Raw genomic sequence first — 26774 nt, forward strand, 5'->3', positions numbered from 1 at the left:
GGAATTTGCAGGGAAATGGATGGCATTAGAACAGATTATGCTAAGTGAAGCTAGCCAATCCCTAAAAAACAAATGCCAAATGTCTTCTTTGATATAAAGAGAGCAACTAAGAACAGAGCAGGGAGGAAGAGCAGGAGGAAAAGATTAACATTAAACAGAGACATGAGGTGGGAGGGAAAGGGAGAGAAAAGGGAAATTGCATCGAAATGGAAGGAGACCCTCATTGTTATACAAAATTACATATAAGAGGTTGTGAGGGGAATGAGGGGAAAAAACAAGGAGAGAAATGAATTGTAGTAGATGGGGTAGAGGGAGAAGATGGGAGGGGAGGGGAGGGGGGATAATAGAGGATAGGAAAGGTAGCAGAATACAGCAGTCACTAATATGGCATCATGTAAAAACGTGGATGTGTAACCGATGTGATTCTGCAATCTGTATTTGGGGTAAAAATGGGAGTTCATAACCCACTTGAATCTAATGTATGAAATATGATATGTCAAGAGCTTTGTAATGTTTTGAACAACCAATAAAAAAATAAAAATAAAAAAAATAAAAATGGGTAACATAGACTTCTCCAGAGAGGGAGAAGGGGGGTATAGCTGGTATCTCCAACTTCCTGGACTCACTCAAAGTGGCCTCCTTGATCCGACCTGACTCAGTTTACCTATCTATAATGACTGCCTGTCTAATTCTGACTTCAAGACCCCTATCTCAAAATAAAAAATAAAAAGGGCTGACTGTTCAGTGACAGAGCACCTCTGGATTCAAATCCCAGTTAAAAAAAAAAAAAAAAAAAAAAGGAAAGCCAAGTTTGGGTAGAATAAGTACCTAGGCTAGCCAACAGTGTGAGTTTGTTTCTGTCACCTCACACAAAATAGTTGTGACTGAAAAATACACCAACTAGACCTGATGCCACAATATAAAAGCTGCAAAGGTCCTTTGGGCCATGTTATACCCCATCTTAGATGTTAGGTTTAAGTCATTGGCCTGTGAGCAGTGGGAAGCCACTGAGGATTCCAGAGCAGGGATGGTAGTTACAAGCACTGATCTTGGACTTAAAAAAGACTTGGGATTGATTCTTGGGCTACTTATTAATTTTTCTGAGCTTCATTTCCTTCTCTATAAAAAGACAAAGTCCTTAAAATACCTCGTCTATTTACACTCATTTCTTCAGATCAACCCATTTTATAGGGTTGTGTGAATTAACTAAGAAAATGAGTTTAAAGCACCTGATACTGTAGATATAGCAGCATTCAATAATGTTGACTGCTGGGGTCCTGCCCCAGCGGGATCCAGGGGGTCCTGAAGGATGAGTGGTGTTGGGTCCGCACAAGGAATGAGACAAGGAGTCATCCGTTGGAGCAATCTCCAGAGAGAGCTCTTAAATGCTCTCTCTGGGTCTCTTTTTATTCTGCTTTTTCTCATCAATATGGGTATAGAATCATTAGTAAAATGTGTCATCAATTTACAATTTCCAGATTTTTCCCAGGATGTAACATTTCCTTGTTTAACAGATGCCAAACTACATAACCAGACTCTGTCTCCTAACCTGTCATTAACCTTTAAGTTTAAAGCACACCTGTACTTTGTTTCTAATCTAAGATCCCATCTAAAAGTCCCCTTATAATCATCTTATAATATATTCTAAAAGCATCTAAAAATGCCTACATTGATTCTCATAAAACTGGCTAAGCTGCTTTCTCAGAGAGTTCCTTTTTCCTTAGTCAAAGTACAGCAGTTCTTAAATCTTAGTAATCTTTAACTAAAAGGCAGGCTTTGTATGTCAGTTCCCCTGCTGCTAACATTAACTATGCTCATCATAAATCCCTGTGTAAAGTAAAAGAGGGTCTATTAGAAGGGAAGTATATTTTTCTTAGCCTTTTCTCTGCTGGATGACTACCATAAGCTATCCTTAATCAAATAGGTTACATAAGGTGGGCTTCGTGCAATAGGTATGATACCAATTTGCTTAGGATTGAGAGACTGAAGATATGAATTTGAATTCTTAGTTGATACAATCAATTGTGGTGCCTAGAGTTCCTATAGCATTTCCCAGAATGATAGCTGATATTTTTCTGTTTTGTCCTCAATGTCCTGAGAGATAATGAAACAGCCTTTTAAATCAGGAATCACTTGTTATAGTCTTGGCCATTTAAAATTTAATTTGGTTTAGCAATAAGTTTACTCATGCCTTCTGTTAGGTTTATGAGTGTAAAATAAAAAGTCCCAATTACATACAAAAGGGTCTCATGGTTTTGGTTTCCCACAAGTGCGGCCTTGCCAAACACTTTCATCCTCACTGTGACCTTGTCAAGACAGTGGGAGGGGGAACGCCTTCACCAGTTGACAATTATTGTGAGCAGAGTTTTACTTCCAGAAGACTCATTAGGCAGGTTGTCTCCTAGTGAAGCAAGGCAACAGGGAACAAGGTCCTGGGGTCGGCCTTTAAATGCATTTACTGATCAAAATGTATTAGGAGTGAGAAAGGGCCTTTATGTTTAGCAGTTGGGAAGGGACTGGTGACCTTTGAGAGAGTAATAAATATAGCATAATTTAGCATTTGTGCAGCTTTTTATAGCACTTTAACATAAGGGATAGGCTGTCCTGCTAGAAAATTAATAGCATAAGTGCACTTAAGGACAAGTATATCTCTTTCTAAGCACTCCTTAACTCTGGGGCTTGGGGAGACCCTGTGTAGTCCTCTTAGCAGCTGGAAAGAGGTGACTCAAACTTGAAGGGTGAGCAATCCTAATCAAGGACTCTGGGGCCAGCCGGAGGCTGAGCAGGTGGCTGTACATGTGAACAGGCAGAACTGGTGCAAGGGCACTGAGCACTGTTCCAGTGACAGAAGCCAGGATGCAGGACAGGCCCATCAGGGACCCAGGTAAGACTTGCCCAGATTGGCTGCTGTCTTACCTCCAGCTCTTCTTGTTTGGAAGAGAGGATTTGCCCTACTTTTGCTGGTCATCCCTAGTAGGCTGGATGATGTGAAAGCTCTTTCAACTGAAGGGGAAGTGACACCCCCCACCCCTGTTCTAAACATACTCCTTCTCTCATAAACTCCTCCACAGCTCTAAGGACTTGGAGTGATTAGTTTTTTAGTACCAGGAATTGAACCCAGGGACACTTAACCACTGAACCATATCCCCAGCCCTTTTTAAAATATTTTATTTAGAAACAAGGTCTCGCTAAATTGCTTAGGGCCTCCCTAAATTGCTGAGAATGGCTTTGAACTTGTGATCCTCTTGTCTCAGCTTCCTGAGCTGCTGGGATTATAGGTGAGTGCAGTGGCAACTGGATATTTGGCATGATTATTGTCATGCCCTTTTTATAGATGAGACTGGGCACTTGTTCAAGGTTACGTATGCAGAGCCAGAGCTTGAACTTTGTGGGAAAAAAAAATTCTACTAAGTCTTCACTTAACTGTTCAAAAAATTCTTTACCACACTCATCATCTTTTTTTTTTTTTTTTTTTTTTTTATATAAAATTGACTTCTATATGCTGTGCCCCTCCCCTGACTCAGGCAATGGCAAGGCCCTACTGAGGTGGATGGCACAAGGCGTCCATCCTCTGGAGGAGCGCAGTATGTTTCTGGGAATGGGCTGGTTTGTTTTTGTATTACTTTAATAAGCATAGTTGCGACTTCTCATATGACCATTAAGTATGAAGGAAAAAACATGACTTTCCCAATTAATGCAACTACTTCTAAAGAATAGATCTGTTTGCTCTAAATGCAATGATTCAGCTGTGGAGCATAAATTGTTAATGTCTAATGAAAAACTCCCTGTATTCCTGTCAATGAAGTTTTTGAGAAATTAAATTAAAATCTAGAGAAGAAGAATTAATGTTAAGAAGACAGATTAGTGCTTAGTACTGGGCAACTTGTTCTTGTTCCTGTGCACAATGGTTTGTGCTCTTACTCTTGTTTGATTAAAATTAATAACAAGTTAACCACTTGCCGTAGCCTTGGCACCAGTTCCAGTCAGTAAGTCAAGAAAGAATAGTCAAGGTATAGGCCAATAGTTTGGGACATTTCTAACTATTATTAAAAGTTAACTAAGCAGAAACAGCTCAAAGCAAAACTCGAACTGAAAGTAAAAATGCTTGCTTATGTCTAAGCCAAGAGACATTCTTCTTATCTAATTGTAGCTAGGTAATATTTTGTTTCTTTGAATAATGATTTCTGTTTTGTAACCACAAAGTACTGTGAGCCTGCCAAAATGAAAAGTATATATGATTAACTTCACAAGTAAAGATTGGGATTCAGCACCTTTACTTTGGTGTCTGTGTTGTGTCTCCACCCCCCTTTCGCTGTTTGTCTCCTGAGACCCCCTGTTGGAGCTGGGCTCTGACATCTATAGAATTCATGATAACAGAATTCCAGAGATGAGAATCTTAAAAATGCAAATCTTTAAAGCTAACACAGAGTCTCAGAAAGATAAGGCAATGTTCCCCTCTCCTGAAAGGAAGACACCATTCTGCATTAAAACTCTAGGCCAAATAGTCTGGTTGGACAGATACTAAAGATCTTTCTCAAGAATATCAATCTGCTTCTTTTAGGCAAAATGGACAATTGTCTGAATAACAATTTTGTAACTTGTACCAATTCATCCTGTTTCCTGTTAAAACAAAAAAATTGTCCTGGCAAGTGTTATTTGATCAGAGGAATTTTTCTAATCTTCTAAGACTTTTTAAATTCTTGCCGTGCCTTATAAAAATTACCTCTCAAAATCTGTCATTCTAATTGGTTGCTGCAACGGGTTGAATGGTGTTGCTCCCAAAGATGTTGAAGTCCTAATCCCCCATTACCTGTGAAGATGATCTGATATGGAAAAGGATTTTTGTAGACGTTCAGTGTAAGGTGAGGTCATTAGAGAGGACCCTAATCCAACTGAATTCATTATAAAAAGGGAACATTTGGACACAGAGACACTTGTATGGAGGGAAAGGATGCATTTCTACTTAAGAAAGACCAAAAACAGACCATGTATCTCTGGGAATTTATTATATTAAGAATGACATTTCGCCAGGTGGTGGCACATGCCTGTAATCCCAGGAACATGGCCTGTAAAGCCAAGGAACATCTGTGACTACTAGAAGCTAGGCAAAAGGCTAGAAACAGTGTCCTTCCCAGCTCTCAAGGAAACACTGCCTAGAAGAAATGCCCATTTTCTATTGGTTGCTGTTTTCATTATGAATTTGTAGGTTCTCATCTAAAAACTAGGCACCTTGGTGCTGGGGATGTAACTTGGTGGTAGAGTCCTTGCCTCATATACACAAGGTCCTGGATTTGATCCCTAGCACTGAAAAAAAAAAAAAAAGAGGCACCTTCTGTCTGTTTTGGATATTGCAAACTTTTTTGGTTCCCAATCTGTCACTTATCTGTACATTTTTTTTTTTTTTTTTTTGGTACTGGGGATTGAAGTCAGGGGGACTCAACCACTGAGCCACATCCCAAGCCCTATTTTGTATTTTATTTAGAGGCAGGGTCTCACTGAGTTGCTTAGTGCCTTGCAGTTGCTGAGGCTGGCTTTGAACTTGTGATTCTTTTGTCTCAGCCTCCCAAGCTGCTGGGATTACAGGCTTGCGCCACTGTGCCCAGTTTATCTTTACTTTTAAGATGGTATTATTTTTCATACAGATATTTTTTGTTTTTATGTAATCAAATATATTAATATTTCATGGTTTCTAAATTTTACACATTGTTTAGGAAGGCTTTCTCCATCCCAAAGCCACACAAATCTTTCACTTTTTAAAAAAATATATATACATTTAAGGATCAAACTTTGTATTTTTTCCAGATGGATAGCTAACTGATTGGCACCATTAATTGAACACATCCCTTCCCACTGATGTGAAATGTCATTCTTTTTTTTTTTTTTTTTTTTTTTGTACTCAAGGGGCACTCAACCATTGAGCCAAATCCCCAGCCCTATTTTGTATTTTATTTAGAGACGGAGTCTCACTGAGTTGCTTAGCACCTCACCTTTGCTAAGGCTGGCCTTAAACTCGAGATCCTCCTGTCTCAGCCTCCCAAGCTGCTAGGATTACAGACCTGTGCCACCGCGCCTGGTGAAATGTCATTCTTGTTCTAACAAATTCTCAGAGATACATGGTCTGTTTTTTGGTCTTTCTTAAGTAGAAATGCCTATGCACATATTGAGTGGCCCAGATGGCAGCCGACTTGAGAATGCATGCCTGCGATGCCTCCCTTCATTTGATGCCATGTACTAAGTGGGCCATATCTTCCAAGATTTTAAGAGCTGCCAGACACCCAGATTTTCATGTAAAATTTCCAGCTTTTAAAAGTTAGGATTTTGATGATAAAGAAGTTAACACTCTTCTGCTGCTGCCCAAGGTACAGCCTTCCTGTCTATCCAGGGTCCAAGCTGCTGCTTGTATGAGCGCCCTGAGGTTAGTAGTTTGACTCTTGGAAAGATTACTGCATAGTCATTCCTTTGTTCTATGGTTTAGTTATTCAGTGATACCATGAAAATATCATGAGTCTTGAAGTCAGATATGGTTCAAATGGCAGTTCTTCCCTCTGTGCTTATATTATTCTGTGGATATGCATACGCACAAATGTGCACATTTAAATGCTATAAATCACAGCTTCCTAAAATGTAAAAATATGAATTGAAATTAGTTGATTAGATAACACTACAAATTTTATAGAATAAATTATTGCAGAAATATTAAAAACATTTCTAACTTTTAAAGTGATGGCAATAAACTTTTTGAAATAAAAAAAATTATGACATCAAAATATATAAAGAGAGCTGCCCATGGCACACCAGTTGGTGACCTCTACTCCAGAGGCTGAAATACAATAGTGCAGTGTCAGGCCAGACCGGGTCCAGGAGTCCACTTCCAACTCTTTCCACTGCCAACATGAAGAAGCCAAGAGACAGAGATGCAGCAGGCTTGGAAACCTCCTGGGGAAGAAAGCAGCACTGAGGCTCATCTCATCTCTCACCCACGAGATGATGAGGTGGTGCCACTTTTGCCAAACAACCGGGAGGTAAAGGTCACCATGAGGGAAGGGATGGTAAAATTCTTAGTCAAATTGGGCTTCCTAGACCTTGCTAGACTGAGTTGCAAAGAACTATGGATTGGAAGGAGAATGGAAAGTAAACTGCTGGCCAAGGATAGAGCAAGGCTTTGCACTTCAAAACCAGCTGGGTAGTAATAACCTCTCCTATCTAAAAATAATGCAGCTCCCGGAATACTCTCCAACAGTTTAACCAGAAAAGGAATGGCAATGAACATAGTTTTCCAACTCTTGCATGGATGACAGGATTCACTAGTAGAGTCACTGGAGAGTCCCTTCACATTATCTTGTCTCTCAAGGCAACCCTGTGAGGAAGGAAACAATAGGGTTGTTATTGTCCTCTACAGAAGAGGAAGTTGGCATTAGGGTCAACTGGAATCATGTTTCTTTTTTTTTTTTTTTTTTTTTTTTTTTAAATGCTGGAGATTAATGGGAGGGAAAGGGAGAGAGAAGGGAAATTGCATGGAAATGGAAGGATACCCTCATTGTTATACAAAATTACATATAAGAAGAAGTGAGGGGAAAGGGAAAACAAAAAGAGAGAAATGAATTACAGTAGATGGGGTAGAGAGAGAAGATGGGAGGGGAGGGTGGATAGTAGAGGATAGAAAAGGCAGCAGAATACAACAGACACTAGTATGGGAGTATGTAAAAACGTGGATGTATAACCGATGTGATTCTGCAATCTGTACACGGGGTAAAAATGGGAGTTCATAACCCACTTGAATCAAATGTATGAAATATGATATGTCAAGAGCTTTGTAATGTGTTGAACAACTAATTAAAAAAAGAAAAAGAAAAAAAATACTGGAGATTAAGCCCAGTGGCCCTCTAAAACTGAGCTACATCTCCACCCTTTTTTTTTTTTTTTGGTACTGGGGATTAAAACCAGAGGTGCTTGACCATTGAGCCATATCCCCATCTCTTTTTTTTTTTTTTTAATTTTGAGACAAGTTCTCGCTAACTTGCTTAGGTCCTCCCTAAATTATTGAGGCTGGCTTTGAACTTGTAATCCTCCTGCCTCATCTTCCCAAACTGCTGGGATTACAGGTGTGTACCACCGTGCCCAGCCAGAATCATTTTTAGATGGCTCTGGGTTGTGAGGAAGGAGAACTGTATGAAGAATAAAGGACCCTTTTTCCTTTTCTGTGCACATCTCCCCAGGATCAATTTTTCATTCAACTCACGGAACACCTCCCACTGTTTTTTCCAGGCCTTGAAAACATAGCAGTAACAGATCCTGGGCATTATCTTTCCCTTTGGCCAGGTCAGTCCTCTTTCCTCAGAACTATGACCCAGACTAGATATGCCCTGTTCCTTTCTGGTTGGAGCAGTGACCTCAAGCCAACTTTTTGTTTTGTTTCCCTATTGGTCACTTCCTGGAATTCACTGACCTGTGCCAGAAATACAACATGCTTTTAAACGCTTGAGGCATAAACAAGTGGTGTAGCAGGATCCAAATTCCAGCCATGTCTTAATTGTGACCTAGTTTTATGTTTCAGGCAGGCCACACCATTTCCAGTGCTTGCCATTCTGAGAGCAGGGATGGCACTTATGATTTTTCTTGAAGCAGAAAATGGCAACCCCGCTGGTGAAGAGACCGGTCTTTAGGGCATTCTAGACCAACCTGTTTTTTGGAAGAGTGGGTACTGAGGATTGAACTCAGGTGCTTTACCACAGAGCTATTTTCTCAGCCTTTTTTGAGACAGTGTCTCACTAAGTTTCTGAGGCTGACCTTGAACTTGCAGTCCTCCTGTCTTAGCCACCTGAATCATGGGGATTAAAGGCATGTGCCACTGCACCTGGTTCCTCTTTTGTTTTCACTACTTTTCCTTCATCTACTTCTGATGCCTCTATCTTTAGGAGTATCTGTCTGAGGGGCAGGAGGATATGCTAGATATATGTCAGGCAGTCCTACACCACCTCCCCCATGCTTAAGATCCCATTAGTTCTCGATTTGCAGACAAAGAGGTTCTTCTATTGACTGAAATAGAATTGTCTCCCCCCAAAAAAACGTCTTAAGTTCAAAGCCCTGGCACCTGTGAATGTGAATTTACTTGGAAAAAGGGTCTTTGCAGAAGTAATTAAGAGATGAGCTCATCCTTGATTAGGGTGGCAACAAATCCAAAAACATGGATTTGGTGTCCAGTCGTATCCTTTTTTAAAGAGAGAGTGAGAGAGGGAGAGAGAATTTTTAATATTTATTTTTTAGTTTTCGGCGGACACAACATCTTTGTTTGTATATGGTGTTGAGGATCGAACCCGGGCTGCACGCATGCCAGGCGAGCGCGCTACCATGCCAGGCTTGAGCCACATCCCCAGCCCCCAGTGGTATCCTTACAAGAGACAGAAAAGCAGAACATACACAGTGACACAGGGGAGAAGATTCCAAGTGAAGATGGAAGCCGACTAGACTTATGCAGCTCACAAACCAAGGAACAGCAAAGATGGCTGGTAGCCTCCAGAGAAAGAAGAAAGGCATGGAATAGATTCTCTCTCAGAGCCTTTAGAAGGAACCAACCATTCCCAAACTTCGATTTCAGATTTCTGACCCCAGGACTGTAAGACAATAAATTTCTGTTGTTTCAAGCTACCAACTTTGTGGTCATTTGTTACAGCCGTTTTAGAGCAAATGTACAGACTTGATTTGCTTTCTCCTTCCAAATAAGGACTATTGGGTGAAACTTAATCCAAATGCTGCCTTCATTTTGTCTTCCTGGGGTCTTTTGTAACAGTTCTTAGGTGAAAATGTCATGCCCAGAGAGATATGTGTGGGTGTCCACCCTATCAGGTGTCTGTTTACCAGCAGAGGAGCCTGGAGGCCCCTTGTGAGGTACTGGGCTCTGTAGCTCCATATCCTCATCCATATCCAATCTGTCTGCTCCCATCTCAGCCCTTTCTTTCTGCCTGATCCACAGGCTGTTTTCTAACTTTTCTTCAGCAACTTCTATCTATTCTTCTGTTTATAAAATGGCCACAGTTTCCTGAGGCAAGTATGAGGACTATAGTCCAAATTTGGCTTTACAACCAAACACTGCCTCATATGGACTCTGTTGTAAGGAAATATCAAAGGTCTGATTCCTCACCATCTGTAAGAAACGTAGGCCTTCTGCCCAGTAACATGAGTGGTTACTTTGCATCCAGAAATTTACCATGTTCTTCACATTATACCTTGTTTGTTCCAGGGAGCCCTGGCCTTGGCCAGCAAGGACTCACCAGAGACAATCTTAAAGTCTGGCCATACCTCATTGAGCTCATTAACAGTTTGGTTTGTGAACTCTATGTCACTGTCAGATTCTAACATGTTGAGTATACAAGTATGATATCCAACAAAACACTGACAACTTCATGGGTCTTTTTGGCTTTTAATGGCTGTAAAATAAGAAACTTTGTCAAGTGGTCCTGCTAATATAAAATAAACTTGAACTTGCCACCGCATTTGACTGCATGTCAAGTATTTCAACTTGACATCTGGAGTCCATGTCTTTAAAAGTCATGGGCTTAGGTTCAAGGCCTCTGTGGGCACTGGATTCTTCTGATGGCACTGTTTACAGAGAGTCAGATATAAGACAATGACTTCTTTGGAGACATTCCTATATTTTCTTTGCAGCTCCTTGAGCATGTGTATCTGCCCACCATGCCCAATACTGAGATATATACAATGAAGAATATCAAACAACTCTTCTTTATGTACATAACACCATATTCAATCTCGCTCCCCATGAGTAGCCTCTATCAATTTCTCTGTGCCCTGTACAGAGATGCCATCATATTTTGTGGCATGGCGATAATCACGTGATGACTTCTTCCCCTTTACCTTAGCTTCTTTGACTTCCTTTATTGTTTAAAAGTATTTTTATTTGGAAAATACCTTGCTATTGTAACTTTTACTTTCTATTAACTTTGTTACACTTGCAGGAAAATTTTCTCTCATGTGACTTATCTCCATTTCTATTTCACTTTCATTTGAAATTCCAAGTGGATCATTTCTAGCTCTCTGTGGCATTATAGAGAACTGAAAGAAGGATCCTAAAAAAAGGATTAAGAAAATGGAACAAATTTAAATTCACTGATACTCCAACTGAAGGACTTCACCCCTTAAATTCTTCATCTGATTTTTGAAGACTATTATATGGAAGACAGTTAACAGAATAATAGGATAAAGCAATCAGAGTGTCAGTGAGGTCCTTTCAAAACCAGAGCATTCCAACAGAATTTGAAATCTGTAAGGTAACAAATATGTAGTGATTTTAGACAATAGGCAAACATTATGGGAACCATTAGCTTATTCAGTGAGACCTAATAAATAGGTCTTGTTGATTAAATAGAAGAGAAGTGGAAATCCCTAAGGTAGTAGGTAAATATCTTATCCTCGGTACCTTTTTTATTGTTGTTGTTTGGCACCAGAGATTAAACCCAAGGGCACTTCACTACTTGACTGTATCTCTAGGACTAAGTTGCTGGTTTCAAACTTGTGATCCTCATGTCTCATTCTCCCATGTCATTGAAATTATAAGCTCGTAAACACCCTCAGTGTCTTTTAAAATAATGTAAATGGGCAATGGTACTAGAAGATACAACAAAATAATAGCAAACTCTTAAATGGAAGTTAACATAGAGAGGGCTTTTTAGCTTTTCCACAATCAACACAATCAATTTCCTATGGCTGAAGACTCTGTCCTCCTTTAAGGGGAAACCAAGAAGAAATCAGTGGGGATATTTTTAAATGATGGTTTTCCCCTGATGATTGTACATAGGATTAATAAATGAAGATTCTGAGTCCTCACCCCGTGGAACCATGTTCTCATAACTATCTAGCATTCTGTCTCAGATGCAGTCCTTCCAAGAGTCTTCCAAATATGTGGAATCTTTGGTTAGATTCTCAAATGTTAGAGTCTCCTAAAACAGTACTGGCTACTGTCACAGGGACCATTCTGATCCTGGAGGTTGGGCTAAGGAATAGCTTCAGCAGGATTGGGAAGAGATGGCGGAGAGCGCCAGGAATAAAGGTATGCCAGTACGATGACTCTGAATGAATCATGTGAATATTATATAAAAGAGATTAGGAGAAAGTCTCAGGATCCAACAAAATGAGTCTAGCTTTGTTGGTGAGGCAAAGGGGTTTGCCTTTCTGGGAGGTCAGTACATCTGACCTGTTTTAACAATTCTTAAAATGAAACCCTTTTTTTTAGAATGAAGGTCAAGTCCACGTGTAATTGTAATTGAAATTCAAAGTGGATCATTTCTAGCTCTCTATGGCATTATTGTGCACTCCAAGGAAGGTAGACGCTTTCAGGTGCAGACTTAATGGCTCTAAACAAAGGTAGCAAGGTCTGTTTCCAGAAATGAAGATAATTCCCTACAAAGAGCCGTGTCAGATTGCTATGCTAAAAAGAAATACCCCAAATGAAGTTGACGTGCCACCAAGAGCAGAGAATTCCTCAGGAAAAGAACTTGATATTCAGGTATCTAAATTAAGATTTGTTAGTTAGAACAACCCTAAGGTACAGGATGGGGATGGGGTCAGAGGAAAAGTTCATATGATGATAAGGGGAATCCAACAAGCTTAAGAAAACAAGATCCTTGGGGGGTGGCAGAAGCCTGGCAGGTGTGTGTGTGCCGAGTGGTGCTCCTAGAGCTACGAGTTAAGAAAAGTAACCATGGAGAACAATGAAAATTCAGTGGATTCAAAACCCATTAAAAATTTTGAACCAAAGATAATACATGGAAGCAAATCAATGGACTCTGGAATATCCTTGGGCAATTGTTACAAAATGGATTATCCTGAAATGGGTTTATGTTTAATTATTAATGATAAGAACTTTCATAAAAGCACTGGAATGGTTTCTCGGTCTGGTACAGATGTAGATGCAGCAAACATCAGAGAAACATTCATGAACTTGAAATATGAAGTCAGGAATAGAAATGACCTTACACATGAAGAAACTGTGAAGTTAATGCACAATGTTTCTAAAGAAGATCATAGCAAAAGGAGCAGCTTTATTTGTGTAATTCTAAGTCAAGGTGATGAAGGAATAATATTTGGAACTAATGGACCTGTTGACCTGAAAAAATTAACGAGTTTCTTCAGAGGAGATTATTGTAGAAGTCTAATTGGAAAACCCAAACTTTTCATTATTCAGGCCTGCCAGGGTATAGAACTAGACTGTGGCATTGAGACAGACAGTGGCATTGATGATGACAGGGCATGCCACAAAATACCAGTAGAGGCCGACTTCTTATATGCATATTCTACAGCACCAGGTTACTATTCCTGGCGAAATTCTAAGGATGGATCCTGGTTCATCCAGTCACTGTGTGCTATACTGAAACTGTATGCTCATAAGCTTGAGTTTATGCATATTCTCACTCCAGTAAAGGTAGCAACAGAATTTGAGTCTTTTTCCCTTGACTCCATTTTTCATGCAAAGAAACAGATTCCATGTATTGTGTCCATGCTCACAAAAGAACTGTATTTTTATCCCTAAAGAAATAGTTGATTTTGTTAGTTTGTATGCCAAGTGAGAAAAAAATATAAGTAATACTTTGTTTCTTCTCCCACTTAAATTTTATCTAAAGATGGTACTTTAAAACATACCACTTCTGCAATAGAACCACAATGAAGCTACCTCAAAACTGGGTAGTTGGACTTGAGTTTAATTAGGAATAAATAAATATGGATAATGGTGCAAATATTATGAGAGGAAATTATTGTAAATTTACATCTTTCATAATTCATAAGATTTAGTGATGCCATGCTATGAATTTTCAATAATTTGTGAAGATTAAATGTTTCAGTAATGATGAATTATAATATTTTCCTCCACACACTTAAGACTGTGCATTCTAGTTTTTGTCAAACTATACAAATGATGATGTGGAATTATGGACCTTAGAACTTGGGGACATGGGTGTGTTCAAAGGCTGCCTTTATTTTAGAATTGATAAACGGAAGTCAGACAACTACATTTTTACATCACTTGTCATAGCTCATGGTTTTGTGCTATTTGTTCTGAGCATGCCTATTGTAAAAAAAATTATGTTTACTTGAAGAAGAGAACTAAATATTTTAGAGAAAGTATGAGCAAGCTGAGTTGATTCTTTTAAGGCCAACTTGCAACATTAATGGAGGGACAGAATCATAACTCTAAGGTGCTAAGATCTACCAGCATATGTTTCTTCTCATTTGTTTTTAGGCAAATCAACTTTACAGACCAACAAAATGTCTAAAGAACTAATATTAAAAAATTCAATTTTTGATTGTTAGGATAAACGAAGAACTGCTACAGGAACATACTAAAATATGTTGTGTACAATAAATAGTGAAAATATAAGGAAAGAACAATAAATGATCAGCTGGACACTCTGTAATTTGAGAGAAAATGGTTTGAGCCTAAGATGTGGAACAGCCTATTCAGTGTAGGCAGAGCCATAGACTGGGCTTCAGAAAAGCACCACCCGCTGGTTTCTTACATGTATAGGTGTGTGTATGGCAGATGCTTCTTAGGCTTGAATAGTGCCATAAGAAGACGGACCAAACCAGAAACTTACAAAATGGATATTTTTGCAAAGGTGGTGAGAGTCATAGTAAAAATCATGGTATTCCTTGTGGTAAAACTTGTAAATGTTATTTTCAGAAGTTTACAGTCAAAGTAAAATAGTGGCAAAATTGTATGTAGTTTTATCTGAAATAAAATGACCATGCACACAGGACTTCAGAAGCATCTGGTGGGAGCCTGTCCTGTGCACAGAGGGAAACTGGAGGCCAGAGCTTAGCCCCAGCCAATGAGGCTAGAATCCTGGCTTCCTCACACCTGGAGATATTGAGCCATTACTGACTATACTGGCAGGTCTCACTGGCTTTTGTCCAACATTTCACATGAGCTTTCTTTTGCCCAAAGAAAGGAACTCATGTTTTAATTTACAGCTAATTGATTCGATCTACTGACTTTTTCTAAGACAATGTAGCATCTAATGGTATCTTATGATGTGTTCCTGTGTGACAATTTTGTAAAAATTTGTTATTGAATTTTTATTTCAAAACATAAATTCAAACTTAAGATCAAAAAAATAAATAAAGAAAGAAATAAAGAAAGAAAGAAAGAAAGAAAGAAAGAAAGAAAGAAAGAAAGAAAACAAGATCCTTGGGATTCTAGTCATCAGATGCAGAGCTGAAGGGAAAAAAAGAATCCTGAGAAACAGAAAAATCTGGAAATGTTGAAAAGCTCTGAGCAAATGTCCCAGTTAAGCTGAGGCTGTTTCCAGGTATTAAAGATTCTTCACTAAAAAAGGCATGCTCATACATTGCTGGTGGGACTGCAAAATGGTATAGCCAATATGGAAAGCAGTATGAAAATTCCTTGGAAAACTTGGAATGGAACCACCATTTGACCCAGCTATCCCACTCCTTGGTCTATACTCAAAGGACTTAAAAAGAGCATACTGGGGCTGGGATTGTGGCTTGAAGGTAGAGCGCTTGCCTAGGACAGGCGGGACCCGGGTTTGATCCTCAGCACCACAGAAAAATAAACACATTGTGTTGTGTCCATCTACACCTAAAAAAATAAATATTAAAAAAAGAGCATACTACAGGGACACAGCCACATCAATATTTATTGCAGCACAATTCACAATAGCTAAACTGTGAAACCAACCTAGATGCCCGTCAGTAGATGAATGGATAGGGAAACTTTGGTATATATACACAAATCAAATGCCATGAATACATGGCATTTGCAGGTAAATGGATGGAGTTGGAGAATATAATGCTAAGAGAAGTTAGCCAATCCCAAAAAACCAAATGCCAAATGCCTTCTCTGATGCATGGGAGGAATAGACGAACTCTAGTTAGGCAGAGGGGAAGAGGGGAAAGGGGTATAAAAAAGATGGTGGATGAGGTGGAAATCATTTCCCTAAGTACATGTATGAAGACACGGATGGTGTGAATATAGTTTTTATATAACCAGAGATTTGAAAAAATGTGCTCTATATGTGTAATATGAATTGCAATGTATTCTGCTGTCATATATAACAAATTAGAATTAAAAAATTAAAAAAAAAAAGACTCTCCACTAAAAAAAATCTAAATCCCCTTCCTCAGCAGCACTGGCTAATTGTGGAATATTCCTGACCCTGACAATACTGATTATAAAACCACTGACTTAATAGAACTCATAATGTACTGATAAGACATACCCAAATGCATATTGTGAAAAATATGCATTTTGGAATTGAAGAAACTTTTGCTAAATGCTCTTGACACTAAACCTGAGTTCAAGATCTTCAGTGCAAACTGACATTTTGAAGGCTGTAAAGGTCTTACAGTAAAGAAATCAGTTTGTTTCACCTACCATTTCCATGTTATCACTGACATGAAATTTTGTTTTCTTTCTTTTTATAAATTATATTTTCATTTAAAAAAAATTTTTTTTAGTTATAGATGGGCACGATATCTTTATTTATTTTAATGTGGTGCTGAGGACTGAACTCAGTGCCTCACACCTGCAAGGCAAGTGCTCTACCACTGAGCCACACCCCCAGCTCATAAATTATCTTTTAAAATATTTTTTTTTTAGTTGTAATTGGACACAATATCTTTTATTTATTTTTATGTGGTGCTAAGGTTTGAACCCAGCACCTCACACGTGCTAGGCAAACACTCTACCGCTGAGCCACAACCCCAGCCTGGGACTTAGTTTTCTAAGGAATATGCATTACTATTCCAGTCAGTCGTAGTGATCCAGCAAGAGATTTAAAACCACAAGGTATTCAGTGGGGTCCAGGAAGAACTCCTCTCAGATACCTTACTGAAACCAGCATCTATTAAAACTGAGTGGCTGTATTGGTTATTATTTGAGGTCCTTCAGGTGATTCCAGAGGAAGAAGGCTCACCTCCATCCTATAAAAAAATGAAGACAGGTTGGAAATAGTTTATAAAAGATATAAAATATCTTTAATATTTGATAGCCTCATTCTACCCTAAAAGCACAGTCTAAAGGCCACCTTTGGCTAACAGTGATCATCATTATTATTATTAGTGATTTACTTATATTTACAGATTGGGAAATTTCACATAAAAATCCTGAAAAATGGGGGCTGGGGTTGTGGCTCAGTGGTAGAGCGCTCGCCTAGCATGCGAGAGGCACTAGGTTTGATCCTCAGCACCACATAAAAATATTGTGTCCACCTAAAACTAAATATTAAAAAATGGAAAGATGTGGCCACACTGAGGGCAACAACTGGCTTGAGTTGTGGAGGCAGCATCTTCCCTTAGGTAGAGCCTGTGGTCCCATAACCCAGTCTTTAAGTGAACTACTTTTTTCATTTTACACGCACAGTGCTGTAGCTATCTTAATTACCAATGTATTTTCTAAAGCAACATGAAAGAAATGTGACCTAAATAAATAGGCTTTCTGATGTGATTTGTGTTGCTGGGGTAACTGATAAATTGGGTCTTCAGAAGCCATGTTTACTCCCTTCCTCATCCATCTGTGCATCTTTGCTTGGGCTCTTCCCAACCTGGAGTTTTTCACCGATTTTCCAAAATACAGCCTGCTCAAGCCAGTCTTCATGTTGTATTCAGCAACTATAGCTAATGGCCATCTCTCCCTCAGCTGAACAGCCTGTACCACCTGCTGTAGCACTCTGCTTTGCATTTTTGCTCCACTGGTTCAGATGTATACAATCTAGAAGGCTGAAGTTTCTACCTACCTGCATCCCATAGTTTGAACACAAAAAGGTGTTCAAAAGATTATCTCTGAAACACATTTTACAGGTATGCAGTTATTACTGAAGCAGTGCAGGAGTATGGTTTAGTGTAAGCTCTTGAGAATTCAATTTTTGACTCTACTATGTGACTAAGGCAAAGTTACTGGGGCTGCAGTTTTTTTCACCTGTAACGGGGACATTACATAGCAAGTTGTTATTAGGACTCAATGATAATGCACATAAGGCTTCATGAAATACAAATTCTAGCTAGTTCTGGGTTTGAGTATCACCTCCTTAGTGAGGTCCTCCTTATACCCCTTTGGCAGCCTCAGCTGACCTGGTAGGCTAATCATTGCCCCCATCCACCTGGTGAAGGGTGGACAGCTCAGGGCTGCACGAAAATGACTCTGGTGGATGGTACAGGAAAGCACTGGATACTACAAAACTCAGGGCAGTTCTCAGGGTGAAAGGGACACTCCAGGGAACATTGCTTGAGCAATGCTCACTCCTCCAGGCTGCAAACAGCTTAACTACAGCACCAGAACAGCATCTCCATGACGCGCCCTCCTCACCAGAAGTGAGGCTGCAGGGTTGGAAGCCCCACCCCCAAAAAGACCCAAAGCAAGGAGAAACCTTTTGAATGTAGAGGGCTGGGCAGGACAGCTGTGCACTCAGTATTTAGTGTTTTCTTTGCTGAGATGATACCTAGGGCTGGCATGCATGTGACCAGGCTAAGGCAAATGATATTACCCATTTCTCACATTGTCACAAACCCTCAAATGCCTCCTGCCTGGAAAGTGAACTGCCTTCATGCTTTCTGCCTGCTTATAGGATTGCACACACTGCAGCTACAATCAACTGCCAGCATTTCACACCTGCATTTTAGAACATTTTGTATTTCATATTGCAACCCAAAGATTTTGGACTAATAGCACTCAATCAGCACCAGTGCAAAAATAAGTTCAGAGGACCCACATATAGCTCAGAGAAAGTGAGACTTCTCATTTTAGAGGAATACTCCTCACAGCAGCTTCTCTTCTTTATTCTAAGACTTTTTATCTAAAGACATAAATTTTTATGAAAAAAAGTAAATATGCTGTATCCTTATGGCAGCCCATTAGAAGGAAGACAAATTCAAGAATAAATATTCCCAGCTGGCTTCTTTTGTAGGCCTTCCCGATGAGCCCAATGCAGCCATGATGTAGACCAAATGCTTCTGTGCCTGCTGTAAAAAAACCACCATCTGATTTCAGAAACTGTTAAGTACTTAAAAAAAAAAAAAAACCCACGGACTTCTCAACTTTGAAAGAACTAATCCTCAAAGTTCAAAGGCCAACTCAATTGAGCCACAAGTAAAATGGATGGCCAGTTTTTGAACAGCAAATATCACCCAAACTTCCCTTTACAGATCCAAAGGCTGATAAGGCACTAAGAAACCAAACCACCAAAGTACCACACATAAAACAAAATATCTTCATTTTAGCGTTTTTAATGCAAATTGTAAATACGGTTATTTTATTCCTGCATCTTCTCAATTGTTTCTTCTTTATATTTGCCCTTTTCCTTTCCTACTTGGCGAGACTTGGCCTTCCGTTCCAGGATCTTTTTGCGGTCTTTGTCCAATTTTAGCCTGGTGATAACCACCTGCAGAAAAAATGAAAAACACTCCCAAGTTTTAAATAATTACCACCAAAAAGATCTTAACATCCAATCCCATTTACTAAACCTGCAGAGCAGATGCTTAAACATGAAAAGGTTGTTTAACTGTTAGGACGGACAGGCAGTATTATGATTCTTTTCATAGCCTCTTCTGTGCTTTATCACAAAATGTCTTTTAGTGTGAAATGTAACTATTCTATATCTCTCACTCTAGTTTTACAAGTCAACCATGTCACATTTTTTTGGTGAATTCTATAGTTAGTAAAATTAAACATGGCCTTTCACACATGCTTCAACCTGCAAAATTTTAGTGAAATAATGCAGATCTTATTCCAACAAACCTAATCCTAAAGGCATCTACATTATCATAAATTCCAGTCTTAAAAAGGAAAGTGAAGGAAGAAAAGGATATTCAACATGAAATTCAACATACTGACCAAAACGGATTGATTCACAGTCTAATTTGTATTTCATGTTTGAGACAGAAAACAGAGGCTGAGTAACAGGACATTTTATACAGGGTGATCAGGCAAAACTCTAGATAAAGCTACAAGTGGACCATCTAGGTAAAACTATCCAAAGGCAGGAGAACTTGGTACAATATTTGCCTAGCATGCACAAGGCCCTGAGTTCAATCCTCTGGCATCACAAAAAACAACCAACCAAAAAATGACAAACAAAACCAAAACTAGCAACAGATAGAAACCTGGGTCCCACCCCCTAATTCTCAGTAGGTCTGGGAACCTGGAATTTGTGATTCTATCAAATTGCCAGGTAATGGTGCCAACCAGCACATATTTTCTCAGTAACATGGTTTAAAACACTTGAGGTGGCCAGGAAGATCAGAATGTGTTAAGAATGAAAAACCACACATTTGAGGGTAGCCTTGAAAACTTAGCAAGACACTGTCTTAAAACAAAATTTAATGGGCTGGGGATGTGGCTTAGTGTTTAGAGTGACTTTGAGTTCAATCCCCAGTACCAAAACAGAAAATCTTATCTGCTGATATGAGTATGTAATAAATGAATTTAAAAATGTTATTTTTGGCCTGAGCAATTGGGAGAATAGAGCTGCCATACCTTGCGATGGTTAAAAACTCTTTGAGATCTCAAAGGCAAAATCCCAAGTTTGAACATTTCAGGTTTGAAATACCAATTAGCTTATTCACATCAAAATGCAAAACTGTCAACTGGAAATAGAGTTCAGGAAAGGGGTCTGGGTTGAAACCATCAACTTCTATATGTCTGAAGTTCTAAGAATAGAGTAAGAGATGAAGATGACTACTTAGCCACTCGAAGATCAACTGTGTCAAAACAAGTACAAAAAAGACAAAACAATGGTCATTGGATTGGTGATCTTGACAATAGCTGACCTAGTGTGAGACAAGAATATGACTAGAATAGGTTAAGAATGGGAAAAATCCTTGCTCTACAGATCAGACTGAGTTGAAGTGGCCTGACATTTGTAAGGCCACTGACAAGGGGAGATGGGGAAAAGAAAACATAGCAAAATTTGAATACAAAATTCTAAGTGAAAGATATACAGGTGTTTTATTGTACTAGAATTTTGACACTGCTGTTCAAAAATGAGATTTATGGCAACAACATACGATCTAAAAAGACCACCTGGTATTTAAATGCTCACTCTACATGACCTTTACAATAAAAATTTTTAAAACCTGGAAAATGAGGGTTGGGGTTGTATCTCAGTGACAGAGCGCGTGCCTAGAACATGAGACACTGGGTTCAATCCTCAGCACCACGTAAGTATAATAATAAAAAAAAGGTATTGTGTCCACAACAACAATGAATTAAAACTTGGGAAATGGAAATTAGAGACAGTAATAACAAACTGAGTTCCAAAATTTGTGAACTGCCAATAATCAGCTAGATACAATTACTGTGCATGGGATTTTCTGCCCAAGTTTCAGGTTTTTTCCATCTGTAGATGGTTTAAAACCTACCTCAAAAGGTTGCTTATTTGATTTTGCTGAACACACAAAACAGACCTGGAGCTCTACTTCATTTTGTAATTACCCTATTTCCTAGACATTAAAAATGCCAATATTTAGATTGTTGATCTATTAGCTTATAATTGCTTTTGAGTAACAGGTACAGTAAATATACATATAGAATGAATGTTAAGGACACTGTGATTTCAGTGATATTAGAATTTTCAATATAAATACAATATTGCTTTAAGATATGGTTTCCAGGGATGGAAATGTAGGTTGGAGGTAGAGAGCTTGCCTAACATGTGAGGCCCTGGGTTTGACTTCCAGCTCTGCAGAATAATAAAAACATCACCAAACCAAAATCACATGGGTTTCTAGCATATCTAAAACTAGGGATGCTCTATAAATGAGCCGTCACATTTGGCAACATTATCAGCCGTAACTGTCTTCTGTCAAGTGTTCTCAAAACCACCTACCTTGCTGGGGTGAATGCCCACATGGACAGTTGTGCCATTAGCCTTTTCCCGCTGAACCCGTTCAATATAGATGACATATTTCTTCCGGTAAACCTGGACGACTTTGCCAATCTGCTGACCTTTATAATGTCCTCGCACAACCTAAACGCCAATTCAAAATAACAGAAATGAGGATCAAAGAATGAGAATCACGGTCAAGAAAACTGTGAATCATTTATTCACCATCCATTCTATCCTCATATTTATAGGACTGTTCAGTTCTGAAAGACTTAATCATTAAATATGCCAACAGTTCTTAGTTCTAACTATCTTGTAAATAAATCATGTCCCTATCTACAGTGATGATAATTACAACCCTAAATGATGGCCACCAACAGTACCAGGCTTGTTAAAGGGAGCACACTTTGGCTTTATGCAGAAGCTGATAACAAACATGTTACTCTATCTTAAAAATAACAACAGCACATGTATTTAATTCAATGCCCACTGAATAGTCCAACCCAGTGGTAAATAGGACGGGGAACAAGTACTTAGTAAATGAATAAACCAATTCTTTGACAAAGGTTAACTGAGAGAATTCCCTATCCAGACATTCTAGTGGTCCTCAGCCTGCCAGGAAGCAACCCAAAGTACTTCTGAACAGACAGACATTCTGTTTCAATTTTATCTAGCACTGATATATCTTGAAAACAGATAAATCTTCCTCCAAGATCTACAAGCAATTTTAGCACTAGTACAGCAGGGACCTAGTGGTTGTTCTTAATAGTATCGATGAAGTGCAAAATGCTTTAGAGATTCATGGAAATTTTCACTTAGACTTGGCAAATTACTTACTAGTAAACTCTATCATATGGTACTACATAGCTCAGTTAGAGCTTTTGAATCTCAGATTATCAGTAATTCTCTTTTTTGGACCTTAATGATGAAAAAAATTAATCCCAAAGTAATTGTTCTGATTTTCTGTCTTGCTCTTTCATTTAGTCACTGCTGCATGCAATACTTTGGAAAGTTGATTGCACCAAAGAGAATTGACAGGCACATACTTTTTTGGGTCCCTGGTGCTATGTGTCTTGCAACCCTATTCTGGGAAGCCAATTCTCACAATCATCTCTCAGAATGCAATTCCTTTTGAAAATGTGTGGGATCATCTGTCAAAACACGAGTAAGTAGGGATACATACCTGAACTTCATCATCCTTTCGGATGGGCATAGATCGAACATTGTACTTTTGTCTCAGCTCTTTGGAAAGAGGGGAAGACATAATTTTCCTGCGAATGTGTGAAGGTGCATTGAAATGCCTTTTGCGGTTCTTGCTTCGGTCAGAAGTCACAAAAGGATTGAACTTCATTTTGGCTAAATAAAAAATTAAATATACCCTTAAATGATCAAAGTCTCATCTAGTTTTCAAACAGCAACAACAGGTTCATCTTTGAATTGTTCACAGAAGACTTCCTATCAGTAACTGCATCAAAAACTGCTGGCACTTAATGGCCTATGAAACGAAGTTCGCAATTTAAAAAATCTTTGCTGGGATGGTATCTGTATCTTTAGGGAATATAAAGACTTTTCCTTTAATAGCACATCTGTAACTAAAAGCTTTGTGTATGTGTGTGTGGTGCTGGGGATTGAACCCAGGGCACTTTGCCACTGAGCTACACTAGGCCACAGCCCTTTTCTGGAGACAGGGTCTTGCTAAATTGCTGAGACTGGCCTCGAATTTGCCACCCTCCTACCCCAGTCTCCCATGTTGCTGAGAAATACAAGTATGCGCCACGGCGACCGGTTACAAACTTTTGTAATCTCTGAACTCCTTAAGTATCGTGTGAAGGAGCCAACACTGTACTTTCTAAATTAAGATAAGGCATGTCGAATACTTAAATATAACATGAGGTTTTAGAAGATCAAATAACGATCTTCTTTTATGAACTTGAGTGTGAACACATTCAGACCCTCCAAAATCAGTGAGCCGCCGCCCCCAACCTTGAGCCTGGAAATTCCTGCAGAGAACTCGGGTCCAAAAATGGTCGAGAGCACTTTGAAAGCTAACAAAAACTTTAATAAGCACAGTTGTTTCCAGGTGGTTCTTCAGGAAAATACATTGCTGAAGACTTTTCGAGTCCCCAAATCTCCTCTCATTCCCTCTCAGGTTCGCCTGCCCCTACGCTAGGGTAAAACCATCCCGGCCTCCCTCCCTGGTTGCTATCCGGCCGGCAGGAGAATCTCGGGACCCTCGGCGTGGAGAAACACAACCCCCCAAAACGGATGGCTGCAGATTACACGTATTACCCCGCTGACTCCTCACCCGCTGCCGCTTCAGCGATGGCCGCAAAAGGGAAGAGGTCTACACGTTTCTTCCGGTTCTGTAAGTTAACGGGAGATCTCGCGAGATCAATGTCTAAGCTTGAGAAGGATGATGAGTTTGAGCGAGAAAACTAGAAATGAAATCGACGGCTAGCGTCACCTAGTGTCTCGGAGGGGAACTGCGAGGAACTCGTCCTCCAGTCTCCCTTCAGAGGTTTAGGCGCTGCCGCTCATTCTCTGGCTAGGGTGGTCCCCGAAAGAAAATCGGGGTTTACTCAGGGGCCGACTACTCCAGTGAGTGATGAAGGAGTGAGTGGCCCCAGGGCTGGTCCCATCACTCCTGGGTGTCGGGAGGTGGGCGCCCCCTTAGCCAAAAAAAGGCAGGCCCTACTTTGTTCCGCCTGGTGGCGTCGGAACCCTGGCCGGTTGGTCACCCTGTGAGCTGGAGCAAAGTGGAGGTCCTTCCGCTGCCTACAAATCCGACACACACACAGTGACTGCACTGTGGGGCGCACCAGAGATTCGGATCAGCAGGGGCGACGGGCCGTCGAAGGACTAAGGCCACCGATCACCTCCCCCACCCACCCCGGGGAAATAGATCTGAGTCCTTATTTCTAAGGAGCTCCCAGGTGTAGCCAAGGGTTCTGGTCCAGACCACACTGTGAAAGAGTTTGGCATGGGGAAGCTCAGGGGAAAGGGGTACGCTCCCCTGCAAATGGATTCTGAGGCATCAGTTTATGTTGAATGAATAATGCAGATGTCATACTGTCAGGAGACAAATTTCATAATAATATATAAGACAGCAGGGAGTTTGCTGAGTGTTGGGGACTTTCTTCTACGCCTTTTATGTCAGCTTCTTTAATCCATAAAATAGTCCTGTCAATGCTGGTATTATTATTGTCCCCATTTTTACAAATGGATCAGCTGAGCTACATATAAATGAGAGGAACCCGTGAAAAAGTAATACAGAACCCATAGTTTATAGCTGAACCCATGTATGACCCCAATTTGTAGGAACTCAGCGAGGCAAAGCAGAGAGTGAGAAACCATATATCCTTGAGGGCCCAGAGTCCAGTCAGTAAAGAACATGTGTTTTCATTAATTAAAAAAAAAAAAAAAAAAAAATATATATATATATATATATATATATATATATATATATATATATGTGTGTGTGTGTGTGTGTGTGTGTGTGTGTGTAAACATATGATTGTGTTCTTTTTTGGGGGGTGGGGAGGTTTACTAGGGATTTAACCCAGAAACAATTTACCATTTGAGCTATATCCCCAGCTTTATTTATTTATTTATTTATTGTTGTTTTTCTTTAATTTTGAGACAGGCTCTCACTAAATTGCTTGGGGTCTCACTAAATTGCTAAGGCTGGCCTTGAACTTGAGATGCTCCTCTGTCAACCTCCTGAGCCACTGGGACTAGGAGTGAGTCCTCACCAGGAATGGTATTTAATGTGTATTTAAATAGGCTGTGAAGGAAAGAGTCCTGGATTTTATTTGTAATTAAATTCAGTGAGATAACCTTTGCAGCCACTCTACCTCAACGAATGCTTATGGAGCATCTTTCAACAGGCCAACACTGAACTAAACATTGAAGCTACAAATAAGGCAGAGAATGTGCTTGAGGGAAGGTGTTGTCTAAGCTCCAGACCAAAGGAAAAACAGCTCCCTGACGTGGTGCATGCCTATGATGCCAGCAACTTCCAAGGCATAGGCAGGAAAATCTCAAGTTCGAGGTTAACCTTGGCATTTTAGTGAGACCCAGTCTCAAAATAAATAAAAAGGGAAGGGGAAAGGTTAACCTTGGCCATTTAGTGAGACCCAGTCTCAAAATAAATAAAAAGGGAAGGGGGATGTTGCTCGTTGGTTTTAATCCCCAGTACTTCAGCCCAACTTTTTGTGCTCCTGGCAGAAGAGAGTGCTGGAATCAAGGAAGTCTTCTGGGGTGAGATGACTCTTGACTGGGTTTTGAAGAATGTTAAAATTAGCTCCATAAGGCACTGGGAATAGCTGGAGGGAAGGTATGGCGGTGAGGAGTAGCGTGACATTTTCTTTCCAGGAACCAGATCCTTGTGGCTAAAGAGGAAGGTATTCAGGGGGAAGTCCAGGGGCGCTGGGGCCAAACTGATTTTGATTTGGATGCTGAAAACCATAGGGAGTCACAGAAGGCTCTTAGCTTGCCTTCCTCTCTGGTCTTCATAGTTTTAAGGAAGAGTTTTTTCATTTCCTTAAACCTTTCCTGTCTCCACCCTTTTCTTTAGGTCCCCCTCATCATCTTCCTTTTCTCCCTACAAAGACCCACTCTGCTTCCTTTGCTTCTATCATCCTCTGCTATCACTCAGCCCTCTCCAGCCTCCGTACTTCCCTTCCTCTAACAATGAGTCATCACAATTAAACCTTCAGCCCACTCTTTGGACAATGTGGCCACTTCATACAGTGAGAATATTGTTGGCCTATTGACTGTACCCAGAGATGAAAACTACCAGTTGCCTAGTTATAAAGCCTCTTTATCTTAACCAGTGCCTGTTGGGTGCCCTGGCTCCACCCTGCATGATTCTCTGGCAGCTAGTCCAGCTGCCGTCTTTCCCTCAATTCCCTATATTTCTCTAACATG

At 39.8% G+C, this 26774-nt stretch overlaps 1 protein-coding gene and 1 pseudogene across 2 annotated transcripts; one reads left to right on the forward strand and one right to left on the reverse strand.

The window, feature by feature from the left end:
• Positions 1–12712: 12712 nt before the first annotated feature.
• LOC143410537 (caspase-3 pseudogene) lies at positions 12713–13540 on the forward strand (annotated as a pseudogene).
• Positions 13541–19232: 5692 nt separating this feature from the next.
• Positions 19233–24220, reverse strand: Rpl26 (ribosomal protein L26). 2 transcript variants are annotated; one of them, XM_076870812.1, is made up of 4 exons: positions 24151–24220; positions 23029–23201; positions 21849–21989; positions 19233–19403 (listed from the first exon to the last, which is right to left on the reverse strand). In XM_076870812.1, the coding sequence occupies exons 2-4, from the start codon at positions 23194–23196 to the stop codon at positions 19275–19277; spliced, it is 438 nt and encodes a 145-aa protein (XP_076726927.1). In that variant the 5' UTR covers positions 23197–23201; positions 24151–24220; the 3' UTR covers positions 19233–19274. The 2 variants fall into 2 exon arrangements, with proteins under 2 accessions (XP_076726927.1, XP_076726928.1); XM_076870813.1 differs by having other exon boundaries at positions 24135–24205.
• Positions 24221–26774: the final 2554 nt, after the last annotated feature.

Source organism: Callospermophilus lateralis, chromosome 11 (genome assembly GCF_048772815.1).
Source record: "Callospermophilus lateralis isolate mCalLat2 chromosome 11, mCalLat2.hap1, whole genome shotgun sequence".
In the NCBI taxonomy this organism is placed as follows: domain Eukaryota; kingdom Metazoa; phylum Chordata; class Mammalia; order Rodentia; family Sciuridae; genus Callospermophilus; species Callospermophilus lateralis.

Bases quoted from the DNA above. Each gene is read 5' to 3' on its own strand.
- Rpl26 (XM_076870812.1), bottom strand. From the start codon at position 23,196: ATGAAGTTCAATCCTTTTGTGACTTCTGACCGAAGCAAGAACCGCAAA. The intron at 21,990-23,028 runs GTATGTATCCCT...ATTGGCGTTTAG, and splicing joins GAAAGGATGATGAAGTTCAG to GTTGTGCGAGGACATTATAA. The intron at 19,404-21,848 runs GTAGGTGGTTTT...TTTTTTCTGCAG, and splicing joins TGGGCATTCACCCCAGCAAG to GTGGTTATCACCAGGCTAAA.